Here is a 15540-nt window from a genome sequence, read left to right on the forward strand (position 1 = left end):
CTCTCTGTCTCTCTCTCTCTCAATCACACACACACACACACACACACACACACACACACACACATTAGGAGTGATGAAGGAACAAGGTCTGTCTTCTAGGAAGGCTACTTTTCCCTTCTAAAAAGTTCCCTCGGCCCTGGCCGGTTGGCTCAGCGGTAGAGCGTCGGCCTAGCGTGCGGAGGACCCGGGTTCGATTCCCGGCCAGGGCACACGGGAGAAGCGCCCATTTGCTTCTCCACCCCTCCGCCGCACTTTCCTCTCTGTCTCTCTCTTCCCCTCCCACAGCCAAGGCTCCATTGGAGCAAAGATGGCCCTGGCGCTGGGGATGGCTCTGTGGCCTCTGCCTCAGGTGCTAGAGTGGCTCTGGTCGCAACATGGCGATGCCCAGGATGGGCAGAGCATCGCCCCCTGGTGGGCAGAGCGTCACCCCTGGTGGGCGTGCCGGGTGGATCCCGGTCGGGCGCATGCGGGAGTCTGTCTGACTGTCTCTCCCTGTTTCCAGCTTCAGGAAAATGAAAATAAATAAATAAATAAATAAAAAGTTCCCTCCGTGTCTTGCTTCTTGTGTTATTCTGGCCTCCCTAGAACCTGTCACTTGCTTCCTGAGCCATCTCTGGATCTTGGTCTAGATTGTCTCTCTGTGGCCCACTTATACTCTTTTGGTGGCTACCTAGGGCCACACTTTATTAGACATTCCACACTCTGTGGGTCAGTCCTCCAAATTCAGGTGTCATTTGTATTTTGACATGTGTTCCTGGTTTTCCTTGTTTTGGATGGTTTTTAAGATTTAAAGAGGCAGAACTGTCTTTACCCTGCTACCTTGAACCTGCAAATCTAGTTGTCTTGGAAAGCTGCCTCTGGTTGTGTGTGGAGCTGATGGGAGAGCAGTCAGCCATGGATGTGCAGAGTCTTCTGGGGCCTGGACCTCTTTACCCACTTCCAACTGTCTACATTATTTGCATTTTATCATCATTGTCCAGCAGATGGCAGTAAAGTGTGTTCCAAGAAAACTTGTACAAGAAGACAATATTCTGACTGGTGGAAGTAGCCAGAGGCAGTCATATTTTCCAGTCCACTCGGACTCATCGAGCTGGCCAGCAGTGCTGCTCATACCCTTGTTGGTGTGGCTCTGCTCTAGTTCAAAGCCAGGTTGGATTGCAGGGGCTGCTGGGGGTAAAATATAGACACTTTAATTTTTTTTTTTTATTACCCTTCTAAGAAGAAAGCACCTACTGCCATCCCCACCAGCCCTTGTCCAGAAGGGTCCGCTTGGGCTTCTCCCACCAACACGGGGTGTCACCCTGTCCTCACTGCCACAGGAGGGGCTAAAAACGGTTCTGTATTGCTTGAGGTTTAAAAAAATTTTTTGTGAAGTTGAGTATTACTTTATCTTTTAGTTATTTGTATTCTAAAATTCCTATTTCACCATATTCTTCGATTTTTTTTGAACAGGAAACTAGAAACAAACTGATTTGTTTAGTGTTGGCTGCCTTGTCTGTGAGTCTCCTCACAGGGTGCTGTGTGGGTGTGGCTGATTCTGCCTGGCGTTACCCGTGCAGAGCAGTGGCTGCGCCAGGGCGGCTGCGCACCCCTAGGACACACATGGGGCTCTGAGGCCGCTAGAGGCCGGGGCATCTGCATAGGGCTTAGTGGGAGATTTCTGAGGTTCTTAAAAATTATATATTTATAACTTCTGTTTCCCTGAATCAGGAAGTTTAGAAAGAGTATTTAAATGTACTGAGTGGAACTTCAGCTGCCGTGATTTTTAGATGACTCTCTGCTTGCCCCATCACACGTGGCAGCAGCACGCACTCACTTGTAGCGCATCAATTGGAGAGTTTGAGGTCATTTATTCGGCCTGAAACTTTACACGGGTCCTTCTGTGCGGTGTGACTTGGCAGTTTGACATGGCAGCTACTTCAGAAACTGGTGAATGGAGTAGATGGGGATTGTTCAGGAGTCACAGCCTCAAAGGTGGGTTTGCAGGCTGGTGTCCCCAGGCAAAAGTCAAAGCATCCAGAGTGGTGGAGTGTGACAGGTGTCTACTCAGCAGACATTTCTGACTGACTTCTCTGTCAAGCTCAGTTCTGAGAGGGGAGAGTGCAGGAGGGCCTCCTCTCCCAGTGCCTGCACTTGGGTGTGGGGGGAGAGATGAGGTGTGTGTGCCGAGGGACACAGGTTAGGGCTGGGGAGCAGGCCTAGTGATCATGGAATTCATCTACCAAGGAGAGAAAGAGCCATGGGGAGAGTCCAGGGCAAGGGCATTCTAGCCCTGTGCTATCCAGCATGGTAGCCACCAGTCGCCAGAGGCTGTTGAGCACTCAGAATGTAGCTCTAACTGGTGCCAAAAAAGAATGTAAACTATCTCAATAATTTTTATATTTTGGTTACATTTTGAAATGCTAGATAATACTGTGAGACAAACTCAAAAAAGAGCCTGGAGGCTCTTGCTAAAATAAATGATACATTTATTCAAGGGTCTTAGAGTTTGCACACTGGAAACACAGTCCGGCAAAAACCCAGAAGTGTTCTGAAGGAGCGAGAAAACTTAGGAGCTTTTATAACAGAAAGTTCATTCTCAGAATAATCAGCCCTGCATTCTTGGCTCCAGGGCTGGTCCAGGATGGTTATCAGTCAGATGTCAGGCTGTCTGGATGGTGGGCACCAGGAGGTCTGGTCACATCCGGTGGTCTGGGTAATGGATGTCAGGTGGCCTAGATATGTGCGTCCTTCAGGGGTGGTCAAAGGGCTATCTGGAGGTCTGGTGTATATCCACATGCATGTCCAGGCATTGACACAGGACTGGGAAGTTCTAAAAGTTTAAGTTTCCAGGCTACTTAGAATAAGAATTGTCTTGCCTTATGCCTCAGTCTTCATAATGTGAATAATTATAGCAGCTTGGTTAAAGTGATCCCATTTTATATGTTCCCAACCTTCACTCTTTCCTCAATACTATGATATATTGGATTAAATAAAATGTATTATTAAAATTAGTTTTACCTGTTTCTATTCACTCTTTTTAAGGTGGCTACTAGAAAATGTGAATTATATGTGTTAGGCAGTGGGGAAGAGCCAGTGTTGAGAACTGGAGGATAAGCAGGCATAGAAGGAGGGAGGAAGGGAGTGATGCAGGGAGGGTAGTGTGGAAGCCCTCAGAGGGTTCCTGTTTGTCTGTTACTGAGTTACCAAAAAGAATGAGATTATAAAACATCTGAACATGCACATTTCTTTAATGTACAAAGTTTGGTTAAGCACTAGTGAAAACACAGAGAATCCAAAAAAGCCCACTGCAAACTGAATATATTTCTTAGGATCTAACATTTAAAAACAGTTACCAGACACCCTCTAAGGAAACATTTATGGGTACAGACTACTTGGGGAAGGTAAGTGTGAAAAGTCCTAGGAGGAAGTTAAGGGAAATGACCACTACATACTGCAGAGACATACTGCAAGGCAAACAGGGCCCAAAGAGAAAGCTCCACTAAGGGAAAACTGTCAAAAGCAGATTATAAAACTAGTGTCCTGCTCCAAGGCCAACAACTTGAACAACCAAAGAAATGAAAAAGACTGCCCAATCCTGGAGTCAGTGAGGGACTCCAGGAAAGAGTCATGTGTTAATGAAACTTCCTAGAGCAAAGAATGATACTTCGCAAGGGGCAGGTCTTGATCTGAGGACTAAACACTCTTGGGCTTGACCCCGAGAGATTTGGTGCTGTCCTAGAAACGGGCACTCCTAGAGCATGTGGACCAGCAACCTGCATGTCATCCCACTGAGGGTTAGATGTTGAGTCTCTTACAGCTCCTTGCTAGAAATGTGGGTGGGTTTTCTTATTCTTTGCAAATCATAGGAAAACTGAACTTCTATACCTGTTACATCTCTTGAAGCTGAAATCAATAAAGGATCACCACTTATAACCATCTGCTAGATGGATCTCCATTGAGGAGTCGCCTTAACACAGGGTTTCCATGCCAGGGGTGGGGGAGGCTGCCCCCGGACCACGGCTGAGACCAGTCACTTCATAGGAACCGAGAACAAAATCCTCCAGAAAAATAAGTCAGAATCTCTGATTAAAACAGTGCTCACACATGGGTATTCAAATACACAAGTCCCCCTAGAAAGAATCTGAGCACACCTGGTGCCAGCGGCCATAGACTTGGCTGTTTTGGCAGGTTAGAATGGAGCAGTGTCTCTGAGATTTTAGATGTTAGCACATGGTGTACAGGGCCTACTTCTGAAGATGCAGTTAAAACCGAAAATAGGCCTGACCTGTAGTGGCGCAGTGGATAAAGCGTCGACCTGGAAATGCTGAGGTCGCCGGTTCGAAACCCTGGGCTTGCCTGGTCAAGGCACATATGGGAGTTGATGCTTCCAGCTCCTCCCCCCCTTCTCTCTCTCTGTCTCCTCTCTCTCTCTGTCTCTCCCTCTCCTCTCTAAAATGAATAAATAAAAATAAAATAAATAAAACAAAAGTAACTACCTTGAGAGAACATGCATGTTCTAAGGCCAAACTTTTTGTCTGGGTAAAGGAATGATTTAACTCATGAAACTCAAGAACACAAGAAAACAACAATTTCCTTGAATATATTCAACTATCAAGGCATGGCATTTTCCTATGTAAAACATTATTTTCCCACTACAAAGAAATCTAATAAGTAAGTTTACAGTGAAAGGCCTTGATGAGCACTGTGCATGACCATAGGTCCCTGAGCAGCTGCAGTGTGGGGGTGCCCACAGCACCAGCCCCTCTGTAAGATGGCCTGCAGCTTTGTCCTTTTCACATGTGACCCCTGGTGTTCCAAGCTGCTTTACAGATCAGTCCCATCGGGTAAACCCAGTGGGTAGTGAAACCAAAGGTACAATACAAGAAGTGATCAAACCTAAGGTTTCCTCATGATGCCTCTCTCCCCATGGGCCTGGAGACCACTGAGGCCTGGCTTCAGACTGAGCGTTCCAGCCGTGCGCCCGGCAGGTTGTCTACTCCCATCACAGGAAGGCTCAGGAGGGTTCTCTTTGTAGCAGTGCTTTGCTGTGGGATCCCTATAGGTGTTCTTGTGCTGCATGCTCTGGGATTTGGTTTTGCATTTAGCCAGACACTGTTCAAAGTGATCTTCAACTGCCTTGAAAAGGTTCTGGATGCCACAGCTGCCCAGTGGAGGAAGTACTTCAGGAGGAGCTGCTTGTTGGGCTGCAGGCAGCAGAAAATGCAGTGCTCATAAGCAGCCGTGGGAAAAGCAGCCACACACGAGTACTGCTTGGTACCCAGACATTGACGTGACAGCAGCCATTCACCAGCAAATTCTTCTCAGCTTGACCGTAATGAGGTGCTTCCCTTGAATGGAGTGCCAGGACTGGTTGCTGGGCCACCTGCTGTTGCCCATGTTAAACTGCACTTTCCACCAAATGGGTGGAACATGTTCCTGAACCTAAAGGAGATTCCCATCTCTCACCACGTCTCCTCCTCAGGAGCCAGTACCACACCATGACCACCAGACTAACCATGCCAGTGCAGCAGGGCATGGAATGGCAGGCCCCAGGCCGGGCGGCATGGTGGCCTTCAGCCAGTCCGCTCCCCCTCAGAAGGTTTTAAGCAAAGAAAGATTGTGGAGGTTTCCACATGGGTGGGGGTGAGGGCAGTTTCTAACCTCTTTAGGCTTATTTGTATGAGTTTCACTTTGAGAGTAGGATTTTCCAAAATTGTTCCAAAATGCCCAGATTGCATTCTGACTTTCCTCCTGCCAGCACTCGTGGATTTCAGTAGTCGCTGCCCTCTCAGTCCTTGCCAATGTGAAGTTGTTTACTTAGCATGCTTAGCTCATTTCATTCATTTAAACCATTTCTGTCCTAGGATTTGAAACCTAGCAACATCGTAGTAAAGTCAGACTGCACCCTTAAGATCCTGGACTTTGGCCTAGCCCGGACAGCATGCACCAACTTCATGATGACCCCCTATGTGGTGACGCGGTATTACCGGGCACCGGAAGTCATCCTGGGCATGGGCTACAAAGAGAATGGTGAGTGTAAACAGAACCGGAAGAGGCTGAGATGTTTAAAAATAGTGCCATTGGTCATCACTAGATTTCTCTCCTGTGAATTACATGAAATATAATGTGGGCACTGTGTTACATACAAAGAATGCAGATCTCATGTGCAGTCAATGGGAGCACACCCGTATACCCAGCACCACCCAGGCCTCCATGGGACCCTCCAGGTCTCAGCCCCTAGGGAAGCCATTCCCCTAATTTCTAGCACCATTGAGTAGTTTTACTTATTTTTGAACTTCATATAAATGGAATAATACATGTTCTTTTTGCATAAATAGGTGTTTTTTAACATTAAAACTCAACTTATTCTAACAAGACCAGAGCTTTTTCAAACTCAAGCTTTTGAAAAAGTTTTGTATATAAAGAAATCACACGTACTTGTTTTAAAAAAGGCTGAAAGTTTGCCCGTCATCTGAAATGAGCTTTGCTTCAGGTTTGTTTAGATGTTCTGTAGCCTGTGCGCCCACTCTGGGAGACACAGGTCTGTGGGCTTCTGTTGCTTCCTGTGGACGGGGGAGAAAACAGACTCCTGGTTACCTTCCCTACCACACTGTCTCCAGCAGGGGCACTAAATAGCCCCCTGCCTGGCTGGCTGAGGCCTGGGTTCAGCTGGCTCCACAGAGGAGGGTGCACAGCTGGCAGTCAGGGCACCTAGCAGGATCTTACCTGGAGCCCAGAAAAGCAAGCCTGCCCCTGTGAGGCCTGCTGATGGGATGCTTTAGAAAAGGACCATACAGGGGCGGGGGTTTGGTGTTTTCCAAAGCTCCCATTGAACAGCTGGGTTTGTCTTTGTATGGGAGGGAGTTTGAGGATGTGGGGGTCGCCTTCTGGTTTTAATCACCTGGTGTTTGGTAGTGGACATCTGGTCTGTCGGGTGCATCATGGCAGAAATGGTCCTCCATAAAGTCCTGTTTCCAGGAAGAGACTGTATCCTTCACAGGGAGATGCTGCATTGGCCACAGGGCTGGGCAGTAGGTGTGTGGCCTAAGACAGCTTTGTGTGGGCAGGTACTTCTTGTTTCTGGGTTTGGTTTGTTTTTTTAAGCTGTAAAGTATTGGACTCTGTGGCACTAAAAGCCCAGATTGCTGCGCACATGGCTACAATGGAGGCGACATTGACATTGTGTGAAGTTCCCCCTTAGCAATTTGTTCTTCCATATTTGTGTGTTTAGTATACTGTTAGAATTCCTTTTCCTCACCTTTGTTTTGTTCATGGCACTTTATAATTTTATCATTTCATTTTATTTTCAGTTGATATCTGGTCAGTGGGTTGCATCATGGGCGAGCTGGTGAAAGGTTGTGTGATATTCCAAGGCACTGACCGTATCCTTCCCGGGACCTTCCCGGCCATGCTTCCCCTAAATACCACAGGCAGCAGCTCAAAAGGAAAGTGTCATAATTCCAGACTGGCTTTTAAGGGCTTTATTATGTTTGTTAAATTAGTGTCACAAACCAAATGGTTCAATTTTACATGGTCTTTTTTGCTTGACTACCTCTAATGATTTTATTGAGGCTAGGAGTTAAGTTAAACCAATGACATTAGCTCTTAATTTTATCAAAAATAGCTTATTAGGAAGGTATTTACTGTTTGATGAACATACTGTAATTTAAAAGAAAATATTGTTTATTTAGTTTATTCAATTAATTTAATTAGGTAAGTTGCTATCTAAATTAAATAGGGCAATATTCTTGCATAATTTAATTAATATACCAATTTGTTAGTCATCAGTATATGCATTAAAGTACTTTCGCCCAAAGAACTGAAGCACACTACCTAAGACCTGAATGAAAAAGACTAAAATGAAAGTTTGTGAGGAACACTATATGGTAAATTTTCTTGTTTGTTACATTGCTGACACTCTATAGAAATTTTAAAAAGATTTGTTTAGAAGGTTATTTTGTGAGACATTGGGAAGTTTAAATAAATACAAAATGCAAAGGATTGATTTATGTTGTGGTCAGGAAGTCATATGAAGGACATACATGAAATAGGGTAGATGATACAATAGCTTTCTTTCCTCATGGTCCTCATGTTCTTCCATCTCAGTATATTTGCTATAACATGGTTCTTCACATATGACCTTTCCATTTGTGTTTTAGCCACTTAAAATTTTCATTAGTCTTTGATTTTGTTTTTAGTTATGAAACCTTTAAGTGTCTCTGTTCTTCGGCAGATTGATGGTTATTTTTAAAGAAAATCAAGCTATGTAGTCAGTATTTGTATTTTAGTAATTTTAGTTTTTATAATTTTATGAGGGTAGTCTTCTTGTATTATTAAAATAACACAAATTTGGCCCTGGCCGGTTGGCTCAGCGGTAGAGCGTCGGCCTAGCGTGCGGAGGACCCGGGTTCGATTCCCGGCCAGGGCACATAGGAGAAGCGCCCATTTGCTTCTCCACCCCTCCGCCGCGCTTTCCTCTCTGTCTCTCTCTTCCCCTCCCGCAGCCAAGGCTCCATTGGAGCAAAGATGGCCCGGGCGCTGGGCATGGCTCTGTGGCCTCTGCCTCAGGCGCTAGAGTGGCTCTGGTCGCAATATGGCGAAGCCCAGGATGGGCAGAGCATCGCCCCCTGGGGGGCAGAGCACCGCCCCTGGTGGGCGTGCCGGGTGGATCCCGGTCGGGCGCATGCGGGAGTCTGTCTGACTGTCACTCCCTGTTTCCAGCTTCAGAAAAATGAAAAAGAAAAAAAAAAAAAAAAAAAAAAAAAAAAATAAAATAACACAAATTTGGAATGAAAAGATTTTGTTCCTGTCATTTTATCTACCTTCCTTTACATTTCTACATCACAGATTTTATGTGAAGTTAAATGCAACATTTTATTTTGTTCTAATAAATTTTCTAGTAGTTTCCCATAGTCTACCTTAGGTTCACTTGTATCAAACTGTAAGAGGACCTTTATTTTGCAAATAAAGCCAATTAAAAAGGGAAAAGTTGACTTATGCCAAAGATAATTTAAAAATATCTCCTTAACATTTAGTTTATCTCAATTTGTATTCAATTTGTATTCATTTGAAATGAATTTGTATTCATTTCCTTTTTGTATTAAGAAATGCTTTCTCTAGAAAACACAAAAATGAAAAATGTGAGTACTTTTTGGTACATTCTTAAGTAATTTAAAATTCCTACTTTACATATTAACATCTTTCAGTATCAGTAATTAATAGTTATATAGATAAGGTTATCTAATGTCATTCTTAGAACATACACAAAGATTAACATCATTTTCCAAAAATAATTTTGCCAATTTTTAAAATGTTAGATTAAAAATTACTAGGATAGAAAAAGATTATGGAAACTAGACTGCAGTTTTTACAGATTTGCTTTAAATTTGTGACCTCCCCGGTTCGAAACCCTGGGCTTGCCTGGTCAAGGCACATATGGGAGTTGATGCTTCCAGCTCCTCCCCCCCCCCCTTCTCTCTCTCTGTCTCTCCTCTCTCTCTCTCTCTCTGTCTCTCCCTCTCCTCTGTAAAAAAATGAATGAATAAATAAATAAATAAATTTGTGACCTGGGGTAGAAAAGAACTCTTGTTCCAACATGGCCTATAAGAAGGAGAAAGCTCTAACCAGGCCACCTTGGGCCCAAGTTCTGACTCCCATGTGGTGTCTGTACATCCTTGAGGAGTCAGGACCTCTCTGAGCTTTGGTTCCTCTTTGCTATATTGAGCACAATAGTGCATTCACACATCCAAGACGTCAGCCAGGCTTGTTGGAACTGTTTTCCTATCGTCTCCTCCTGTAGTCTATAGACAAGACCATTTATCATGAATCTACTAGTTATTTATTGAGCACCCACCCTTTCCTAGGCTCCCATCTGATTTACTGTGGAAAAGGATGGCTCATCTGCTGAGCTGGGGGATAGACTTGCAAGGTCTAGGACTGAAGCAAGGAGACCACAAGGATGGGAGTGTAAGAGTGGGAGAGGGCTGAAACACTGCATCTGTTTTGAAGGTTAGATCTTCAGAGATCCTTGTTAGGATTCTGAGATGTCTGGTAGACGCTGGAGATGTCAAGAACCTAGCTTGGGAAAGAGGTCTGGAACTGAGAAATGAATGTGGGCTTGTCAGTCTGCCATGCCTTATAAAGCCAGGATACTGGGAGCAAGTGCTGACAGAGAGAGAAAACAAAGGAAGACCAAGCCCCCTGGGTGGCAGAGAAAAGAGGATCTAGAAAAAGTACAAGGCCCTTCCCAGAGAGGGAGGCCCTAGAGGCCAGGAAGTAAGCTACTGAGGGAAGCTGGGTGATGCTGTTAAAAAGGTGAGGATTGAGAACTGACCACTGGAGTGAGAGATGGTCACTGGAATCTCAATGGGCCAGTTTTCATGCAGTGATAGGAGAAAGCCTGACAAGAGAATGTTTAAGAGCAAACAAGAGACTGGGAATTGGAGATATAAGTGCACACAACTCTTTTTGCTACAAGTGGGAATGGTAGCTGAGCAGCAGATGTGTGAGCCCTGCCTCACAGGGCTCTGGTTCCCCAGCTGTGAACCAAGGAGTCCCATAGGTCTCCCCACTTTATGGAGCATTGGCTCTAACATAGCTTTAGTACGAAAACTGATTTCAGTTTGCCTGTGTAGTTATTATCTAATGTCATGTATAAGCATTTCTGTTATAGGTTTTCTTGAGTTACAAGATAACTTGATTTTGATCTAGAATGGGAAGGCATATAAACCTCAGTGTGTTGACTTAATAAACTGCAATCATAGTTTATAAAGATTCAGAGTGTAAGAGCTTTTTAAAAAGTAATCTAACCTTGGAAACCCAAACCTTATTTGAATATTATTTGAAAATGTTTCTGCTGACCCATTGCGGCGGCCTAGTTAACTACTTGTCAATAGGTATAAATATAGTTTTTTTCTTTGAATGATGCTACTTCATATAATAAGAATATAAGGCATTTCAGTTGTATTTTCCTCAAGAGACTCCTTAGATATTGATCAGTGGAATAAAGTTATTGAACAACTAGGAACACCGTCTGCAGATTTCATGAAGAAACTTCAGCCAACTGTGAGGAATTATGTAGAAAACAGACCAAAGTATCCTGGAATCAAATTTGAAGAACTCTTTCCAGATTGGATATTCCCATCAGAATCGGAACGAGACAAAATTAAAAGTAAGATACCTCTTTTCTTATACTTGTTGTCATAATCTGGGTGAAGCTTTCGTTTTTTAAGTTTGTATTCTAAAACCTGTGAACACTGGGAGACAAAACAGTTGAAACCTGCAAATAATGCCATCTATAGGCTAGAAAGAAGGCATTGCGGAGTAAAAGCTTTAAGACCTAGAAGTTTTGTCCTCAATAATATAGCTGAACTAAAGCCATTGATCAAAATAACATATCCCCACTCTGTAATTAACTAAGACTTTTATGTTAATTACAGCAGCTGGAATTTGAAAAGTTTTCAGGTTTACAGACTACTTGAATAAAGATCTAGCTCTAGCCCAGTTTAAAAGTCAGAAACCATGATAGTAGTTCAGTAAAAAAGCCCCTTCTCCCGTTCTCCTGTGTCCATCACTGAAACACTTATGGGAGAAGAGTAGATTTGTTTCCCTCCACATTGAGATAAACTGCCCCTCAGTCAGAAAAGCCCCATCTCTCCTTTGCCGATACACGTGAACTTTAACCGCCCAAACCTAGGTGAGCCTTGTATTTAACTTGTTTTTTTTCTAACTACTAATCTCTAGATTTTTTTTAAGTGTGTGTAGACAACATTGTGTACAGGTCAGTGGAGCAGAGGCATCTGAAGTGCTCGGTACTGTGTGAACATGAGACTGTCGTGTGGCTTACACAGTCTGTTCTGATTTTATTTCAAAATGACATTGGAAGAAAAGGCTCACCGTGCTCATTCCTGCACAACAGCAGTGCCACCTGCTGCTCAGCTCTTGCACCCTCCTGAACCGGACCGGCCTCTCAACCTGGGGCCCTGTCCTCTTCTCCCAGAGCCATAGGCTGAAACCATATTCAAAACCTGGCTTCTAGTGAAAGGGGATGCTTGAGTTGTTCTTAAAGAGAAAGGTTCTGTTGATCTTGAGCCCATCAAAAAATTCTCAAAGTTAAAATATCTTTGTTCTATCTGTGCTGTCACATTTAGTTCTTTATTGCAGTTTTCAGATAAACAGTATTACTTACTAATGTAATATTTGTTTTCATTCTAGCGAGTCAAGCCAGAGATCTGTTATCAAAAATGTTAGTGATAGATCCTGACAAGCGCATATCTGTGGACGAAGCTCTGCGTCACCCATACATCACCGTGTGGTATGACCCTGCTGAGGCAGAAGCGGTAAGCAGCTGCTGGAAGACTGAGTGCAGAGGCCAGGCCTGTGTTGCCTGGCTCTTCTGTCCACTCCAGCTGGGCTGGAGTGGCTCTGTAGGCTTGGCAAGTCCTAGAGTTAAGAGGATGACAAAGAGGCCATGTGACAGGCTCTAGCTCAGAGTACTTCAAGAGTGAACATGCTTATGCGGTGGTAACAATCGTCTGCTTGGATGCAGGTGCTGGCACAGTCACCCCATCACCATTTTTAAGCCTCCGCTGTATACCTGGCACTGTGCCTGGGTTTTGATCTTGCTTAGGCACCCACACAGGCTAAGAAACTTGCTGGAAATCACAAGTTTGTTTGTCCTTACCAGGGGCACCTGCTGGGGAGATCCACTCTGAGCTGGTGCCCATGTGTGTTTTTCTGCTGCTGCCCTAGTGTGGGTGACCTTGAGCTGTGAGTGGAAGAACCACAGAGTGGTGTGCTGTTGCATGCCATTAGGAGCACGTGTTTATGACTTCAACCACCATTTTTAAACGTTGTTTTATAAGCAAATAATCTGATATATAAACGTGATTTGTAAGCATATTTTTGGAACAGTAAATTGATGAGTTGAGGGCTGGGTTTGGAGTTGTAAGGGGAATAGCTGTCAGTCTGGACTGTGTCCTCCACTATCTGTCTCCTGTCACAGAGCCTGTCCATGGCTGGTCTCTGGGAAGCTGCCTGTGTTAACTCATACACCTGAGCAGATATCTTTAGAGTGTTTTGAGATCCTGTGATTATAAAGAAGACTATAATAGCTCTAATTGTTTGGTTAATTTTTTCTTAATTATTTTGATTCTAAAACTGATGTAGTCTCACACTTGTAAAGAAGTCTTTCATAAGCCATTTTTGAAAGAAATTACATCCATATCATAGATATATTAGAAGTCTCCCAAGTGATTCTACCTTTTTCTTTATGCCTCATTATTTTGTAGACTGTTGACTTTACACGTAATTTAATTTCTAGCCACCACCTCAAATTTATGACACCCAGTTGGAAGAAAGAGAACATGCAATTGAAGAATGGAAAGGTACAGATGAGCTTGTTTTGACCCTTTACTTAATGCCCTTTCTTGAAGTCCTGTAAAGGGGCAGTTTTTTACTTTTCAGCAAGAGCCTTGGGGGGCAGGAGTGGGAAACCCTGCAGGCCATCATCCTCTCTCGTGCTACCTCCCAGGAGAAAAAGAGCTGGCAGGTAACAGAATGAATGAGCAACATGTATGAGTTGGATATTATTGGCTTCAAAAGAAAGAAATAAGGACCTTTTTACATGACTTATTATCAAATCCTGGTTTGTAAACTAAACTTAGTAGTTATATCACACTTAGCTTGATAACATGTTGTAAAATGTTCAGTAACCCCAGTTTACAGTAAAGCAGAACTTGGCTGGGATCATGTGAGCTCCAGCTGTATTTATAAGTCATGTAGTTATATATTATTTTTTTGTTTTTATATGTGTTTTAAAATAGAATTTGGGAAAAATTGCAGGTCACAAATATGTAAATAGTTTTTATTACCACTATAAAGCTAACCAAACAAACTAAACCAGCAACAAAGAGACTAAACTAATGATTTTTCATTAAAAGTGGTAATTGAGAACTGTGCTCAGTACAAATCAAAAGTGGTTGGCCCTGGCCAGTTGGCTCAGTTGTAGAGCATCAGCCCGGCATGTGGAAGGCCCGGTTTAATTCCAGTCAGGGTACACAAGAGAGGCTCCCATCTGCTTCTCTACTCCTCCCCCTCTAGCTCCTCTCTCTCTCTCTTTCTCTCTCTCTCTCTCTTTCTCTCTCTCTCTCTCTCTTCCACTCCTGCAGCCATGGCTCAAATGGTTTGAACAAGTTGGCCCCAGGCACTGAGGATGGCTCCATGGCTTTGCCTTAGGCTCTAAAATAGGTTGCTGAGCAATGGAGCAGCAGCCCCAGATGGGCAAAGCATCCCCCCTGGTAGGGGGCTTGCCAGGAGGATCCTGGTCAGGACAGATGTGGGAGTCTGTCTCTGCCTCTCCCTCTCACACTTAATTAAAAAAAAAGTGGCAATACGTCCTCTGCCCAGGGCCCCCCCCAGCGCCCCAAGGGCCAGTGACCTGAATGCACTTACACACAGCAGGGCCCTGCACCCAGCCACAGTTGGCTCATTTTATTTCATAAATACTAAAATTTTAGGCACCCCTAATAACTAACTTAATAGGTAATTGTCTTTTTTATTTTTAAGTGAGATGAGGGAAGGTAGAGAGACAGACTCCCTCATGCTCCCTGATCGGGATCCACCCAACAACCCCTGTCCAGGGTCAATGCTTAATCAGCCTAGCTATCCTCGGTGTCCAGGACCAATGCTCAAACCAATCAAACCAATGGCTGTGAGAGGAGAAGAGAGAGAAATGGGAGAGGGTGGGCAAGAGAAGCAGATGGTCATTTCTCATATGTGCCCTGAACAGGGATCAAACCCAGGATGTTCACACACCAGGCTGATGCTCTATCCACTGAGCCAACTGGCCAGGGCCAGTAATTGTCTTTCTTATTGAGTAAAACTGCAGTTGAAACCAAGAAAAAAGGTTATTTGGATTAATTTCTGGTCAGTCTGGAGGGATACTGGTCACATTTGGAGAACACAGTGATGACTGAGCAAAACGTGCAAATGGGTGTGAGAGAGCATCCATTACTTTAAAATGTTCTATTGGAGCCACTTTGCTAGTTTTCTCCCTCTCTCTCTCTTTCTCTCTTCCCCCCTTACACTTCCCTCTGTAAAATGCCCACATGAACCCAGAACCACCTACATTTTTGGTGGCTTTAATATTTGTGTTTAAGCCCTGGCCGGTTGGCTCAGTGGTAGAGCATTGGCCTGACATGTAGATGTCCCGGGTTCGATTCCCAGTCAGGGCACACTGGAGAAGCGCCCATCTGCTTCTCTACTTCTCCCCCTCTTGCTTCTCTTTTTCTCTCTCTCTTCCTCTCCTGCAGCCATGGCTCAAACGGTTTGAGCGAGTTGGTGCCAGGCACTGAGAATGGCTCCATGGCCTCCATCTCAGGCGCTAAGAAGAGCTCGGTTACTGAACAACAGAACAAAATACCCCAGATGGGCAGAGCATTGCTCCCTTGTGGGCTTGACGGGTGGATCGGGTGCATGCAGGAGTCTGTCTCTGCCTCCCTTCCTCTCACTGAAAACAAAAATAGTTGTGTTGAAAAGACGTAATCAATCAAAAAACAT

At 44.3% G+C, this 15540-nt stretch overlaps 1 protein-coding gene and 1 pseudogene across 10 annotated transcripts in view; one reads left to right on the forward strand and one right to left on the reverse strand.

Moving 5' to 3' along the window:
- MAPK9 (mitogen-activated protein kinase 9) overlaps positions 1 to 15540 on the forward strand; it is a 96490-nt gene that overhangs the window by 62593 nt on the left and 18357 nt on the right. For 9 of the 10 annotated variants that reach the window (XM_066344635.1, XM_066344630.1, XM_066344625.1 and 6 more), the window contains 5 exons: positions 5847 to 6012; positions 7293 to 7364; positions 10970 to 11152; positions 12196 to 12320; positions 13304 to 13367. In XM_066344635.1, the coding sequence (XP_066200732.1) occupies positions 5847 to 6012; positions 7293 to 7364; positions 10970 to 11152; positions 12196 to 12320; positions 13304 to 13367 (610 nt within the window). Of the gene's footprint in view, positions 1 to 5846; positions 6013 to 6897; positions 6970 to 7292; positions 7365 to 10969; positions 11153 to 12195; positions 12321 to 13303; positions 13368 to 15540 lie in introns of all 10 variants that reach the window. The other variant, XM_066344629.1, reaches the window with a different exon arrangement.
- On the reverse strand, positions 4879 to 5720 carry LOC136376020 (SREBP regulating gene protein pseudogene; annotated as a pseudogene).

Source organism: Saccopteryx leptura, chromosome 6 (assembly GCF_036850995.1).
Source record: "Saccopteryx leptura isolate mSacLep1 chromosome 6, mSacLep1_pri_phased_curated, whole genome shotgun sequence".
NCBI lineage: Eukaryota > Metazoa > Chordata > Mammalia > Chiroptera > Emballonuridae > Saccopteryx > Saccopteryx leptura.